General features: G+C 33.7%; 1 protein-coding gene across 1 annotated transcript in view; it reads right to left on the minus strand.

Annotated features, from left to right (window-relative positions):
• Window positions 1-11,135, minus strand: part of LOC132755285 (uncharacterized) — an 18,359-nt gene extending 7,224 nt beyond the window's left edge. Inside the window, exon 1 of the mRNA XM_060746128.1 lies at window positions 10,741-11,135. Within this exon, the coding sequence (XP_060602111.1) occupies window positions 10,741-11,135 (395 nt within the window). The remainder of the gene's footprint in view (window positions 1-10,740) is intronic.
• Window positions 11,136-14,950: the final 3,815 nt, after the last annotated feature.

The following is a 14,950-nucleotide window of genomic DNA, read 5'->3' on the forward strand; positions in this document are numbered from 1 at the left end:
AAGGTTTTTTGACGCTATATAATATCAAATTTGATTGGCTAAATAATTTTGGATCCTAGCCCTGATAGATAAATTTTGTAGTAAGCTGGAAGCTAAGCTTCGATTAAATTTTTGGATGGATTCGGAGTTTTAGGTTGTTTCTCAGTAAAATCCGAACGTAATACAGCGAGCCGGCATGATGAGATCGCGATGGTACTATGGTGAAAACGTGGTGGCACGATGGTGAAAACGCTATGTCGGGAATGGCTTATTTCGAGACAAATTGTAGTAAATTACATACGTTCACTATTACAAGGGCTTGTCTCTGACTACGTCGAGAGAATAAAGTTTCGCTAAACTATTCCCAGGAATGACGAAACAACATACTTCATGATTTTTGTATTTGGAATAGCCTACTTTTTAATTATCAAGCCATGACAAAAGTAAAATTTGAAATGCTTTAAGCTATAGAAAAGTGCGTATCATGTCTATGAACGTTGAGATTTTACTACAAATGTACTTAGATATTGTTGAAGATATACTGTCTTTATTTTTATGTAAAATGCTTTCATTACAGAAATGTATTTCTTACTGAATATATCTAATTTGAATATGGGAATGCACTAACTATGTTTGGAAAGCTACATTTCCTTTAATTTGGTCTAGTCTTATAAACAGACCGCTTCCGTGGTCGAGGGGTTAGTGTCGATGACTTCTAATCCAGTTACCTCTCTGGCGTGGGTCCCATCCCCGGGAGATGCTTTGGTAGTTTAGCGCGGATGAAGGTAGTCTTGTGGTGGTGTAACTGTCCAGGAACGATGGTTAGGAAACTATCCGCCTATATGACTGAAATACTGTTGGGAAAAGGCGTAAAATGAAACTAACAAACAAACAAAAATCTTATAAACAGTGTTTTTTAATGACACTGTGTTTTCATATGATGTTTACCTATAGTATGTAGTGGTAAAAGATATATTAACATATCTTATGTGTGTGTACTCAGAAGATGTTTATTTAACCTGGGACAAAAATTACATTTTTTCCAGATTAAACATTTAACAGGAACTGTGTAGAAATTTTCAGTATTCAAATATCAAATTTGAGCATAATATATATCTTGATTTAAAATACTAATATTGATTGTCCCCCTGCAGCACACTCCTCTTTTCTCAGTGCCTGATAGTATATAGTCCTCGGCACACCTGCCTGTCAATGAAAGTGAACAAATATTTCAGGTTTAATGTGAATACCTCTGATGTTTTTTTGTTGTTTTTTTTTCTGAAAAGGCAAATATTCTTTGAAAGAAAAGAGGAAATACTTTAGCAAAAAAACTTTAAGGATTGTCTGCCCCGTAAAAGTGCAATTTGGACATGATATTTATCAAGATGAACAAGTACTCCAAGTTTAAAGTGATTTATTATGCCCCCACTTCGAAGAAGAGGGGGTATATTGCTTTGCACTTGTCGGTCCGTCCGGTCCGTCGGTCCGTAGACCAAATGGTTTCCGAGTGATAACTAAAGAACCCTTAGGCCTAGGAACTTCAAACTTGGTATGGTGATTGGTCATGACCAGTAGATGACCCCTATTGATTTTGGGATCAAGGGGTCAAAGGTCAAGGTCACATTGACCTTGTATGTTAAAACGGTTTCCGATCAATAACTAAAGAACGCTTAGGCCAAGGATCTTCAAACTTGATGTGGTGATTGGTCATGACCAGCAGATGACCCCTATTGATTTTGGGGTCAAGGGGTTAAAGGTGAAGGTCACATTGACCTTGTATGTTAAAACGGTTTCCGATAAATAACTAAAAAACGCTTAGGCCTAGGATCTTCAAACTTGATATGGTGATTGGTCATGACCAGCAGATGACCCCTATTGATTTTGGGGTCAAAGGTCAAGGTCACATTGACCTTGTAGGTAAAAACGGTTTCCGATCAATAACTAAATAACCCGCAGGCCTAGGAACTTCAAACTTGGTATGGTAATTGGTCATGACCAGCAGATGACTCCTATTTATTTTGGGGTCAAGGGGTCAAAGGTCAAGGTCACATTGACCTTGTAGGTAAAAACGGTTTCAGATCAATAACTAAAGAACCCGCAGGCCTAGGAACTTCAAACTTGGTATGGTGATTGGTCATGACCAGCAGATGACCCCTATTGATTTTGGGGTCAAGGGGTCAAGGTCAAAGTCACATTGACATTGTAGGTAAAAACGGTATCCGATCAATAACTAAAGAACCCTTAGGCCTAGGAACTTCAAACTTGGTATGATGATTGGTCATGACCAGCAGATGACCCCTATTGATTTAGGGGTCAAAGGTCAAGGTCACATTGACCTGGTAGGTAAAAACGGTTTCTGATCAATAACTAAAGAACGGTTAGGCCTAGGAATTTCAAACTTGGTATGATGATTGGTCATGACCAGCATATGACCCCTATTGATTTTGGGGTCAAAGGTCCAGGTCACATTGACGTTTTAGGTAAAAACGGTTTCCGATCTATATCTAAATCAAAGGGCTGCAGCTCTATGTTATTTTCTGATCTTTGCAATCTAAATCATACTGACTGTCTGTATGTACTTTCCTGTATAAGTTTAATTTTATATACTATATATTTCATCTTTCGCAGCGACAGCGTTTTGATTTTCTTCTATAACAGTTTGAGATTTACATATGGAATTTTGCATGAAAAAAAATAAAATTGCCTCGACTAGGATTTGAACCATAGGCCTGTCACGCCCTCAACGAGACCGCTTACCTCTGCACTATACATATGAGCCTTGAATAAAAACGAATACATTATGTAATTCTAAATTGAGAATTTCCATTTCGTGTTTGTAATCCTTATAAATTTCGAGGTATTTTGTTCACGATAAACGTGTTGTTTAACACTGATGAAAATAATTTATCGAAAATCTTCTCGCCAAAACAGTCCGACATGTATATATTCCACTACTCGACAGTCAGATTTATTTGTGTACTACGCTATGGGGTATTCGGTAATCGGCATAGCTAAAAATAGCATTTTCATTGATTAAAATGATATTCATGATAATCCGAAGCTTTACGGAAATAGCCGAACATTTTTCATTGGGAAAAAAAGATATTCATCCGCGTAATTTGTGATTGTAACCTCATATTTCTATTGACTTGACAAATCTAAACTTTTAATGCACTGTAATTCGTTAAATGTCTACATTTAAAATTATTCTTTCTTTTAATTGCTGGTTTTTAAACAGTTTTGAGTGAGAACTACTTTGCGTTGTTAGGACTGTCAGGAAATTTTGTGTTAGACCGTGGATGTTAGCTATGTATTTACTGATCTTACGATCAGAAAATACAAAAAGGCTTAGGCCTAGGTACTTCAAACCTGGTATGATGATTGGTCATGACCAGCAGATGACCCCTATTGATTTTGGGGTCAAGGGGTCAAAGGTCAAGGTCACATTGACCTTGTAGGTAAAAACGGTTTCCGATCAATAACTAAAGAACCCGCAGGCCTAGGAATTTCAAATTTGGTATGATGATTGGTCATGACCAGTAGATGACCCCTATTGATTTTGGGGTCAAGGGACAATGTCATAGTGACCTTGTACTTAATGACCGTTTCTGACCAATAACTCAACAACTCAAGTTGCCTTGGTTGATATTTTTATGTGCTTTTGGTATACACATTTGAAGGTCTTATGTAATATAACCACTTGGCTGTCATTAATGTATATATTATTTGGTAAGATTTTTTATAACTTTAATTGCTGCACACAACCTATGGGGTCACAATCATTATTACCTTGTGACTAGTCATGACCAGTAGATACTAGATAACCCTTATTAATTGCTTCTTTTTACTGGGTCAGAAGTCATGCATAATAACCTGATCACATGACAAATTGGCTACTGATAGGGGGCATACATGTTTTACAAACATATCTTGTTTTCATAGTTTTTGAAAATTTAAGAATTCTACATTAAAATGTCTTTTATATAATTTGTTAAACGTGTAAAGAACATCTTCATTCCAAAAAGGTTAAGATATCGTGAAAGTAAAAAAAAAGAATAATAATAAAAACGGATCTACAAGAAATTTATATTCACACTTCTCTTTTGTCGTGATAGGAAGTAGGAAAACAGAATTATCAAACACTTTTGTCATAGACTTCTATATAACTACGCTGATGAAATGTCGCAAGTACAATGATGAACATGAAATCATACCGAGTTTTTACCATTGGATGAGTTATTTCGTCATTTCAGAAGATATAACGTTCAGATAATTTAAGCCTAATGCTTTACTGTTTCTGGGTAAGTAAAATCAGATCTCGTTTCATTTATTTGTGTGTTGTATCGTTAATATCATCTGGCATTTTCAACAATACATATACATACCGTGCAGAACAAATGGTATAAATGTTTTGTTTACCTAAGTTACTGTAGTTATCTCACCAATGATACAAGCCAATATATATCTTCCTATGTACAAAACATTAGATTATAAATATACAAATATTTACTTAACTTATAATACGGAACGCTTAAATCGATATCTATGTTATTAACTATACGGAACACGTAAACCAATATCTCTTACTTCCCCTACGGAACACTTTAATCAATATTTATCATTCTAACTATACGGAACACGTTAACCAATATCTCTCTTATTTTCCCTACGGAATACGCAAACCAATATTTACCTTACTAACTATACGTACATCTTAAACCAATATCTACCTTAACAACTATATTGAACGCACACCAATAAATACTTCACTTATTATATAAAACACTTTAAACAATAACTATCTTACTATATATAACTACTTAATGTTATCCATATTTAAATTTTCTTTTCAAAAGTAGGTTGCAAAGAATGTGCAGCCACCTTTGAAAATCAGTTTATATCTAGAATTAGACTTTTTGATACAGATATTTTCTGCTAAAGCAAAATATATTGTTTTAACCTTGCCATAAATTGTACAGCATAATGATAATATTTTTTTTTCAGATTCACTCTTTAATTTCTAATTAAAAACAAAAATCAGTAAATAAAATGATAACAAAACTTTTGTTTCATGGTATCCTAAAACCAAGTCAGTGAAATCATGTTGGATCCCAGGCAATGTATGAATCAATACAAGAAGATTCTTTGGCTAGATAATCTTAAACTACTCAATCATTAAGGTTATTTGTTCCAAACAGTGATTTTATACATTCCATAAGCAATCGAATCTCAGCAGAATGAAAATATCGTGATATAAACCGTAGCTATCTTATGTCTTGTAAACCGTCATGATCAGATGATTCTTCTAAACGTCGAATTGGACACACTAGTGTTACACCATTTCATCTTCTAACGAACGATGGTGCTCTTTCACAGTCAAACATGTCCTCCTTGAGTGCCTGATCTTGTACAGGTTCTAAAATGAAATTACCGAGTGAATTCACTTCCAGAACGTTTTGACTCAGAACATTGAGCGACAACTTCAAAGGAATAACCCACCCTATAATTTAAGATTTAACTTACTCGTTTTATAACTATTTAATATCTCTTTTTACGTTTAATAATTTTATGTTAACAATTCTAATGTTTGATGCGGTATTGCCAGTAATGTGTCAATTTGTCGTTAAACACAAAGGAAAAACTAAATATACTTAATACTTGACGGCCAATTAAGCATAAAATGCATGAATCTCAATGATTGATCTTATAGTTAAGCCGGCTTCCTTTTTCGTTTCGGTTATAAATACGTGTACAGCGATTAAGTATTTTGAATGGAAGTCAAAATACCACTTTGTTTACATCTCGCTACTTTTATTCTAAATTATTTCACATTTAGCACTATTTTCTGCAGATGATAAGTATCTCAGATGCCATTACTATTTTACTTTAACATTATAAAATAAATGTTGTTCCTTTCTACAGAATAAAAAAATTCTTATGTTAAATGTGCCTTTAAACCAGTCTCTCTCTTCCTAACTAAATTGATTCCATAGATTATAATTTACTTTAATGACGGTAAATACGGCATTCTTATGTATTCTTTTTAACATTTACCAAAGGTTTAAACATTAAAATTATCATTATTTTATCACCAACAATTCCATTCCCTCCATAGCAATTTACAGTTATTCTGGTATTGTCATTACTTTCATATAACAATCGCTTTCAATTTGTTCTTAAAAATTAACTTGTTAACATGGATAAAAAAGAATTATATTATGCAGGAAAACTTAATGGTCATGGCGAAACTATAAAGCTTTGTGACTATCATATCGGTCTGACAGCACGATTGTTAATGTAATTCAATCTGTGAAAATAATTTGATTTCAGATTGAGTTACGTGAGCGAAGTAACATTATCATTTGATGGTGTTTACTTGATTTATTTCAGAAAATAGAAAACCTTTTAGAGACAATAATGTTCCGAGAACAAATGCAATAAATTCAGAAAACAGCACTGTAACAAGACATTAACCTATTTTTTAACCATTAAAGAAGAAATTACATTTTAGAATTAGATGTCTAGCGTGAAAACTGTGTTCTACATTTGATCATTTAAATGAAATGTTCTCAATAAGGATATAGAAAATATTATTTTCAATTGGCATGTTGCCAATATACGAAGGGTGTGCTAATATGAATGCAAATGGATCTATTTTCAGTAGTGCTTAACAAACAGTGTCAAAATTATTATCTCAATCCTTCAAAATTATACAATGTCTAAGTCTTTTAATCCAAGTTTTTCATGCGACTTCATGATATGTACAAGTAATACTGTTCAGACACTGGAAAATAGCCGAAACGAGATTTTTTCGCGTTTGATATTTCTTCGAGCGATGTGTTTTTTGAGCCTCGGAAATAGGCAAAAAGTCACAAGAAGCAACATCTGAAGGATAAGGAGGGTGAAAATGCACGACAACCCTTTCCTGTTTTAGATATTCTCGTATAATGACCGCTTTGTGTGATGTAGCATTGTCTTGTAACGATCTTACACCACGAAGACTAGAACCTTGCCTTTGTAAGACTTGGCATTCATAGATTTATCCTTTGGTACTGCAATTTGAATAGCAGGATCTTGACTGCTAAAAAATAACATACATGACCTTTTTGACGCTCCTTCTGCGTTTTGTTATGCAAGGTCTTTGACCTTCCTTTGGTTGCCCATATTATGTTATGTATCTTTTGCTTGGGCTCATAAAGCTAAAGATCGATTGTTGTATTTAGGGAACTGTTTCAACAATTGTTTGGAGATTTTTACCCGAGCAAGTTATTGAATTAGGGGTAAAGCCTATTTCTATACAAATTCACTCAAGAGTGCTTTGCTACTGGTCAAAACAGTTGTCATTTAGAAGTGACAAAATATGTAAAATAGTATTCAATACTGCTCTAGCATTACATTCTAACAATATTAAGTTTCCGTGGATAAACTTTGTCAAGGACACTCTTGATGATTTTGGACTTTCTGAGTATTTTATAAATTCAATGTTAGTAATTTATTTAACTTCAAAAATGTTGTTTAAACCAAATAAAATGATTTGTTTTTGATTGAATGGTACAACACTGTGGATACATCTCCGAAATGTTTAGTTTATCGTATGTTTAAAAAGGAATGCAAGTTTGAAATATATTTAGACGAACTACCTGTTGATTTTATGAAATATTTTAGCAAATTTAGAACTACAAAACACCATCTCCCTAAAGAAAAGGGTCTCCATCTTGGCATTGAATTTTTTTTAGAAACTGTACTCATTGTAATAAAAACATAAAAGTAGACGAATTTCATTATTTGCTTGAATGTGATACTTTTATAAAAATTAGAACAAAAATGTTGAGGAAATATTATTATTGTCATTCAAATGTCTATAAATTGAATGACCAGTAAAGATCATGTAAAATTAGCTTTACTTTGTAAGAAAATCCTATTAGTTGTTAAAAGAGATTTTTGTTTTATTTATCTTTTTTTAACCAGGTTTTCCGAAGGAAAAAACTGGTTATTAGATTGAGGTATGTCGGCGGGCGGATGGGCGGACGGGTGTGCGGGCGGGCGTAAACAATTTCTTCTGTGCGCAACTCCTCCTACATTTCTCAACGGATTTTGACCAAACTTTCACAGAAGCTTTGTCATCAAGTGCCCTGGCGCATGTTTTCGGGGTTTTGCCATTGGATAATATTTGACCTAATTATGGCCCTTTGTTGTTTTTTTCTTATATAGAATATATAGTGAACAATTTCTTCTGTGCGCAACTCCTCCTACATTTATCAACAGATTTTGACCAAACTTTTACAGAAGCTTTGTCATCAAGTGCCCTGGCACATATTGTCGGGGTTTTGCGATTGGATAATATTTGACCTAATTATGGCCCTATGTTTTTTTTTATATAGAATATATAGTGAACAATTTCTTCTGTGCGCAACTCTTCCTACATTTCTCAACGGATTTTGACCAAACTTTCACAGAAGCTTTGTCATCAAGTGCTCTGGCACATATTGTCCGGGTTTTGCGATTGGATAATATTTGACCTAATTATGGCCCTTTGTTTTTTTTTCCTTATATAGAATATATAGTGAACAATTTCTTCTGTGCGCGACTCCTCTTACATTTTTCAACGGATTTTGACCAAACTTTCTCAGAAGCTTTGTTATCAAGTGCCCTGGCACATATTATCGGGGTTTTGTGATTGGATAATATTTGACGTAATTATGACCCTTTGTTTTTTTTCCTTATATAGAATATATAGTGAACAATTTCTACAGTGCGCAACTTCTCCTACATTTCTCAACAGATTTTGACCAAACTTTCACAGAAGCTTTGTTATCAAGTGCCCTGGCGCATATTGTTCGGGTTTTGCGATTGGATAATATTTGACCTAATTATGGCCCTATGTTTTTTTTCCTTATATAGAATATATAGTGAACAATTTCTACAGTGCGCAACTTCTCCTACATTTCTCAACAGATTTTGACCAAACTTTCACAGAAGCTTTGTTATCAAGTGCCCTGGCGCATATTGTCGGGGTTTTGTGATTTGATAATATTTGACCTAATTATGCCCCTTTGTTTTTTTTTCCTCAATATATAATGATCAAATTCTTCTGTGCTGAACTAGTCCTACATTTCTCAACAGATTTTGTTCAAACTTTCACAGAAGCCATATCATCAAGTGCCCTGGCGCATATTGTAGAGGTTTTGTGATTGGATAATTTTTGACCTAATTACGGCCCTTTGTTTTTTTTTTCCTTATACAGAATATATTTTTTCCTTATACAGAATATATAGTGAACACTTCTGTGGCAATTCCTCCTACATTATTCATGTTTTACATTGCACATAGTTACATTGTTTATTGCTTGTATTTGTATTTCAAATACAACATATTTATCTACAATGGAGATAATTGAAAACCTGGTTTCGTGGCATTGCCATGTTTCTTTTTTATTTTATTTTATTTTTTTTTTTTTTTTTTTTTTTTTTTTTTTTTTTTTTTTTTTTTTTTTTTTTGTAACTTGTCATTCAATTATTTTTGTTTTTCTCTATTTTTGCAATGGTAAAACAACAATTGCATATAGCATTATTCATTATTAATGTTGTAATTGTGTCAATCTTGTTATTGTACTTGTAATTGTTTATAACCTATGGTTGGTGAAGTTATTGTTTTTGTTAGCTTTTTATATTCATGTGTTTTTAATGAATAAAAGAATTGAATTGTTTTGCAAATTACTTTAAAATACATGAAATTGTAACTTGGCAGTTAAGAAATTAAGAAGAGTTTAACTATAAAGCCATAATCAGAAAATGGCAGACAACTATCATCTCGCATTACAGCTACTACTACTATAATCAAAACAACGGATAAACAAAATAGTAACCATATCTTGTGATCATATACTATATGTGTACAGTGTATTGTGAACATATACAATTATCTGCGTACAATGTATTGCGAGCCTTTACAATTGTATGTGTACAATGTCTTGCAAGTCTAGACAATTCATTGTGCATTATGCCTTGCGAGGCTACCGGGTGTTTCATAATATGTGTCCCCATTTCAAATGCTTATAACATTTATATAATTCATTTAGATACACATTCAGTTTTTAAGAATGTTTTACACATGGAACAAAGTTTTACATAATGTATAATTCATAAGGATTTCTTACCTTTGATGTAAATATTCATGCTTTGAACTTTGACAGGATATACTCTAAATGACGTACTTTTTGCTCAATAACGGCGTCTACTCTGTGTAAAAAAATGCGAATCACTGAGGCACAAGTCTCACTACTTATATTTCTGATTTCTCTTGTTATGGCTGCTTTTAGGTCATCAGTGGTTTTACGCGAAGGTTTTTACATGTACACACGGTCTTTAAGATACCCCCAAAGAAAAAAGTCCAGAGGACTCAAATCAGGAGAGTGGGGAGGCCATTCAATGGCATTCTTCAACGAAATGAAGTTTTGGCCGAACGTCTCTTCCAACCATACCAGTACACCTGTGGCTGTATGTGGGTCAGCTCCATCCTGCTGAAACCATATATCGCCTACATTTACAACTTTCTTTCTCAATGCTTGCATAAACTTTCTTTTAATAATATTCAAGTAGCGATCTTCATTTACTGTTTCCTGTCCTCGTAGAAAAATGAACCAATAATTTCATTTGCACTTAACGCGGCCCACACCATAACCTTTTCTGAATGCGGTGTTGTTTTTTTTTTTTTTTTTTTTTTTTTTTCTAAATAAATTCTGGCTTTTCAGAACCGCAGTACCTGCAGTTTTTCTTGTTCACCTGCGAATTAAGATAGAAATGTGCCTCATCTGAGAACCATATCTTGTCAGCAATACCACTGTTGTCGATCATCCATCTTGCAAAGGTCACTCTGCGCTCAATGTCGGTTGGTTTCAAATGCTGCATGATGGATATTGTATAAGGAGTGAGCTTCAAATCATACAGAAGCATTCTATATACACTAGAATGACTGGCAGAGTTAGTAATATCGCCCAGTACTTGTCTTACATACCTTTGTGGTGTTTCATTTATCACTGATTGCACTTGCCCAATATTTTCAGGAATTGTTACAGTTCTAGGACGTCCAGGGTTAGCATGCCTTCTGTCTTCAATCAAACCTGAAGCCTCATCAAATCTTTGTATAATTCTCTGCATGTTTTTCTTATTAAGATCCCTTAGATCAGGGTACCGGTATTTCTTTTTTTTATTGCTCTTATTACAGTGATAGGTGATTTACTTTCATAATAAAGTTTAACAACTTCCTTAACTGCTCTTTGGATGGCGCCATCTTGTTTATACGGATAACAGGAAATGTATATACAAGTCAATTGTATACATTGCTGTGCAATTCAATATGTACCATCTCTGCTATTACAAGCACCTGCTACTTTCGGTTGGGAGCCTTGCAGAAAGTTGACTAGTTTATAAACTGTTATAAAAATTGCGTATAAAATAAGTGTTAATAAAATCTTTCGTATGTCAATAACTTAAAAACCACTCTTCCCTACATGATATTACTAATTGTATTAAAATTTAGATTTATTAGTATGGTACTTTGGTGTCGTTAACGAAAATAATGGCCTCCATCTAAAGTTTGCAAAATCACTAGCCGTATGTTCACAATCTAGTCATAACATTTCCACAAGTTTGAATATTACAATTATTTGATTTCATTCGAAAATATTTATGTTTTGGTGTAAATTGAATTTGTAGAAACAAAACAAATAAATTAAAGGGCCTCCTAGGGCAATTATTACTAAATGAGATACCCCATCGATAGAAATAGCGACAAAACAAGTTTGTAGGTGTTCTGATTAGTATGTTATGCAATGGTTATTTAAAATAATTGTTTAAATCATGTTTTATATAACATTCCAACCACTTATCTTCATAAAAGTCGTAATTAGAGCCTATTTATTGCAAATAACTTATTTGACATTAATTGTTTTTATCTAAATAACCTTTAACAAAAATATTACATAATTGTGTGCTAAAAAATAACTTGGTGTTATTCAAAGAAAACGCATGTTAAAAGTTCCTTGAACTTAGTGAGAGCCCCATTAAAGTCATTAATGAGAAAAGAAATAGATTGCACGACGTCATTCTAATTGAAACAACATTGGAACAGACAATGGCAATAATAATTTATCTCACAACCTGCTTATTTATACAAGCTTTTTATTTCAGCTTTATGATTATATTTAACTCATTTTAGAGATTTTTTAATTAATTAATTGATATTTGTATATTAATAAAGTAAGTAGTATTAGTAAAGTAATACAATAGCGACGACACGATTTAATTCAGGTACCTAAAATGATAACTCCTTCACAAGTTAACGTCCCATGCACGATTTGCACTTGTCAAATCTTTCAACCCATGACTCGAACACGTGTTGTAGCCCGTCACATGACATCTCCCGCAGCTGTCTGTCAACGGTACACCTCGGTTTCTCTCTTGACTCAAATTTCGTACCACGAAAACTGTTTTTTAAAGTTGGAAATAGACAGAAGTCAAATTGCTAGGTCCGGGCTGTAGGGCGAGTGCGGTGACAGATCAACGTCGAGTTTTTTTTAGTGTATCCATGACAACGTGGCTTTAATGACTCGGCGGGTTGTCGTTATGTAATATGAATCCAGACGTAAGTAGATGTGGCCGCAATGAGTTCCGTTCTAAGTAATTTTGCATAAAAGTTCTTAGTGACTGTCGTTTTCGGGGGAACAAAGTGGTTTAACACTACACAGTATGTATAACAGAATATAATGGCCATAAACGTCCCGGCTGTCTTGGAAATTATCGCTTTTGTAGGGGATAGGGAGGAAGGATACTTCCAGACAGAAAATGATGTTTGTTTTTCGGTTAAAAAAAGTGAGCCCACGTTTCATCACATGTTATCTCTCGATTTAGAAAGTAATCTTCTTTTTCACGACATCTCCTATCGTACTGCTGACACATGTTCACCTTTATCCCAATCTGCTCCGATCAAACGAGGCACCCATCTTGCTGAAACTCGGCGCATTCCTAATCTATCATAATGCCCTGAGCTGCACCATATTAAATAGCGAACTTATCTGCTACGTGCTCCACACTTATTCGTGTATCTCAGAGTATGTACTCCTGAATAGTTCTTCATCTGTTACAGTCACTGGTCTTCCTGCACGACTGTCGTCTTCAGTTGCCTGACTGCCGTCTTTAAACCGCTTCATCCACTTTGAAATGGTACGTTTTGACAGAGCTGCCTCTCCGTAAACTTTTTGCAAATCTTCACGAATATCAGAAAAAGACTTTCCGAGTTTTGTGTAAAATTTTATAATAATATAAATAAATGTCATTTACAGTTTATGACGTCATAAGTGGTGACGTCAAAGTTGTATACATAGTAGGATCAATTTGAAATAATCTGTTTTAACAGCATTCAAATTTCATTTTAAACGGACCAGTAGTTTGACGCTATTGAATTAGTTTACGAATTTATTGATGCACCCTGGCATCATACCAACTTTGAGATTAAGTTCACTTAATATCAACTTCAATTTGGTATGTGCGTACAGTATATTTGCTTCATATAAATGAATAGTAAGATTTGTTCCTCCGAAAGTGATCAGATACTTCTTATACTTGTCAAATAAATTATAACAGTCAGGTGAAGATTTTCTGATGTTAAAATAATTGGAAAAACGTCAAACCAACCTTTGTATAAGTTGAGCAATTGCACTTTTCCCGAAATGGGACTCAAAGAGCTTTATAAAACTGTTAAATGATTTTGCTTTCATCACTTCTAGAATTGTGGTCATTGTTGTTGCACCGTTTGGCATTCATTCTGTTCTATCAACATAATAATGTCACATCCGAAAATACCGTGACGCAGAGTAGCAGTATGACGCTTTTAATGGAATGACACGAGAAATGTCACATTGAAAGTTCTATGATAACTGCATTATGAACACAACTGTGGATTTTTCTTAATTCAAATTTTAGTTAAAATGTTGAATTCTACTCCTGCGTGAATGGAAGCTTGTTTAGTACTGTCCGCGAGCAGACTCAATCAAACCAGGCCTTTTTCTATATACTTGGTGTGTTCAGCATTCATAAGAAAGTCCGTTTATCTCTATTTATACAAAATCGTTAAGAATGTCATTAAATGGAAGAATATGACATCAATAATTTTGTTTGTTAGTTGTTGTTGTTTTGTTTTGTTGTTGTTGTTTTTTCTTTTTCCTTTTTCTTTATATATCTTTTTTGTCGAGAAATCATTTATCTGTATATAAGAAAATATATGTAATGAAAATATTCTGGCTTTCTGGCAATTAAACTTCTCGCAAGACTTTCAACAATTATGCTAGACGATCAATTTATTTCGGAGAAACGAGTTGTGGTAAATTATATGGTATGTCATTCTCAAAAGGTCATCGTCTCTCGCTAGGTCGGAGTTAAATAATGGGTATGTTGCCATTTCCCTGGAATAGCACTTAAAAGCATAAAGACACACATGACGATTATTGCCGTGATGATTGAACGTTTTGCATTTATAAGTTTAATCCGCTCCTCTAAAATATAAGAAAAATTAACAAATATCGTGTAAATGTTAATGTCCTTATTTATTTCCTTGAAAATACATCAACAGTTAAAAGTAGTTACCATGTTTGACTGTATAATATATTTAAACGGAAGTCGTGTCAAAAAGATTTATATTGGTGAATTTATCAGGAGAACAAAAATACGATTGGTGTAAATAAAGATATAATAAAAATGAAACGCATATTTTAACATTTATCCATTTTTCGTGCTTAAAGTGTCACATCTTGATATGATTGTAATTCTGTGTACGTGCATGCGTGTATACGTGTGCATGGAATAAACGTTTATTTATAGTCGCCTCCAGAAAACCATATTCATGTCTTATTCCAGTAGATTGAATGTTATATAATAACTCTTGGAACTTGGTTCAACGGATTTTTATTTTTCGTGCA

The sequence above is a fragment of the Ruditapes philippinarum genome, unplaced genomic scaffold (genome assembly GCF_026571515.1).
Source record: "Ruditapes philippinarum isolate M1 unplaced genomic scaffold, ASM2657151v2 ctg1041_1_1_1_1, whole genome shotgun sequence".
In the NCBI taxonomy this organism is placed as follows: Eukaryota; Metazoa; Mollusca; class Bivalvia; order Venerida; family Veneridae; genus Ruditapes; species Ruditapes philippinarum.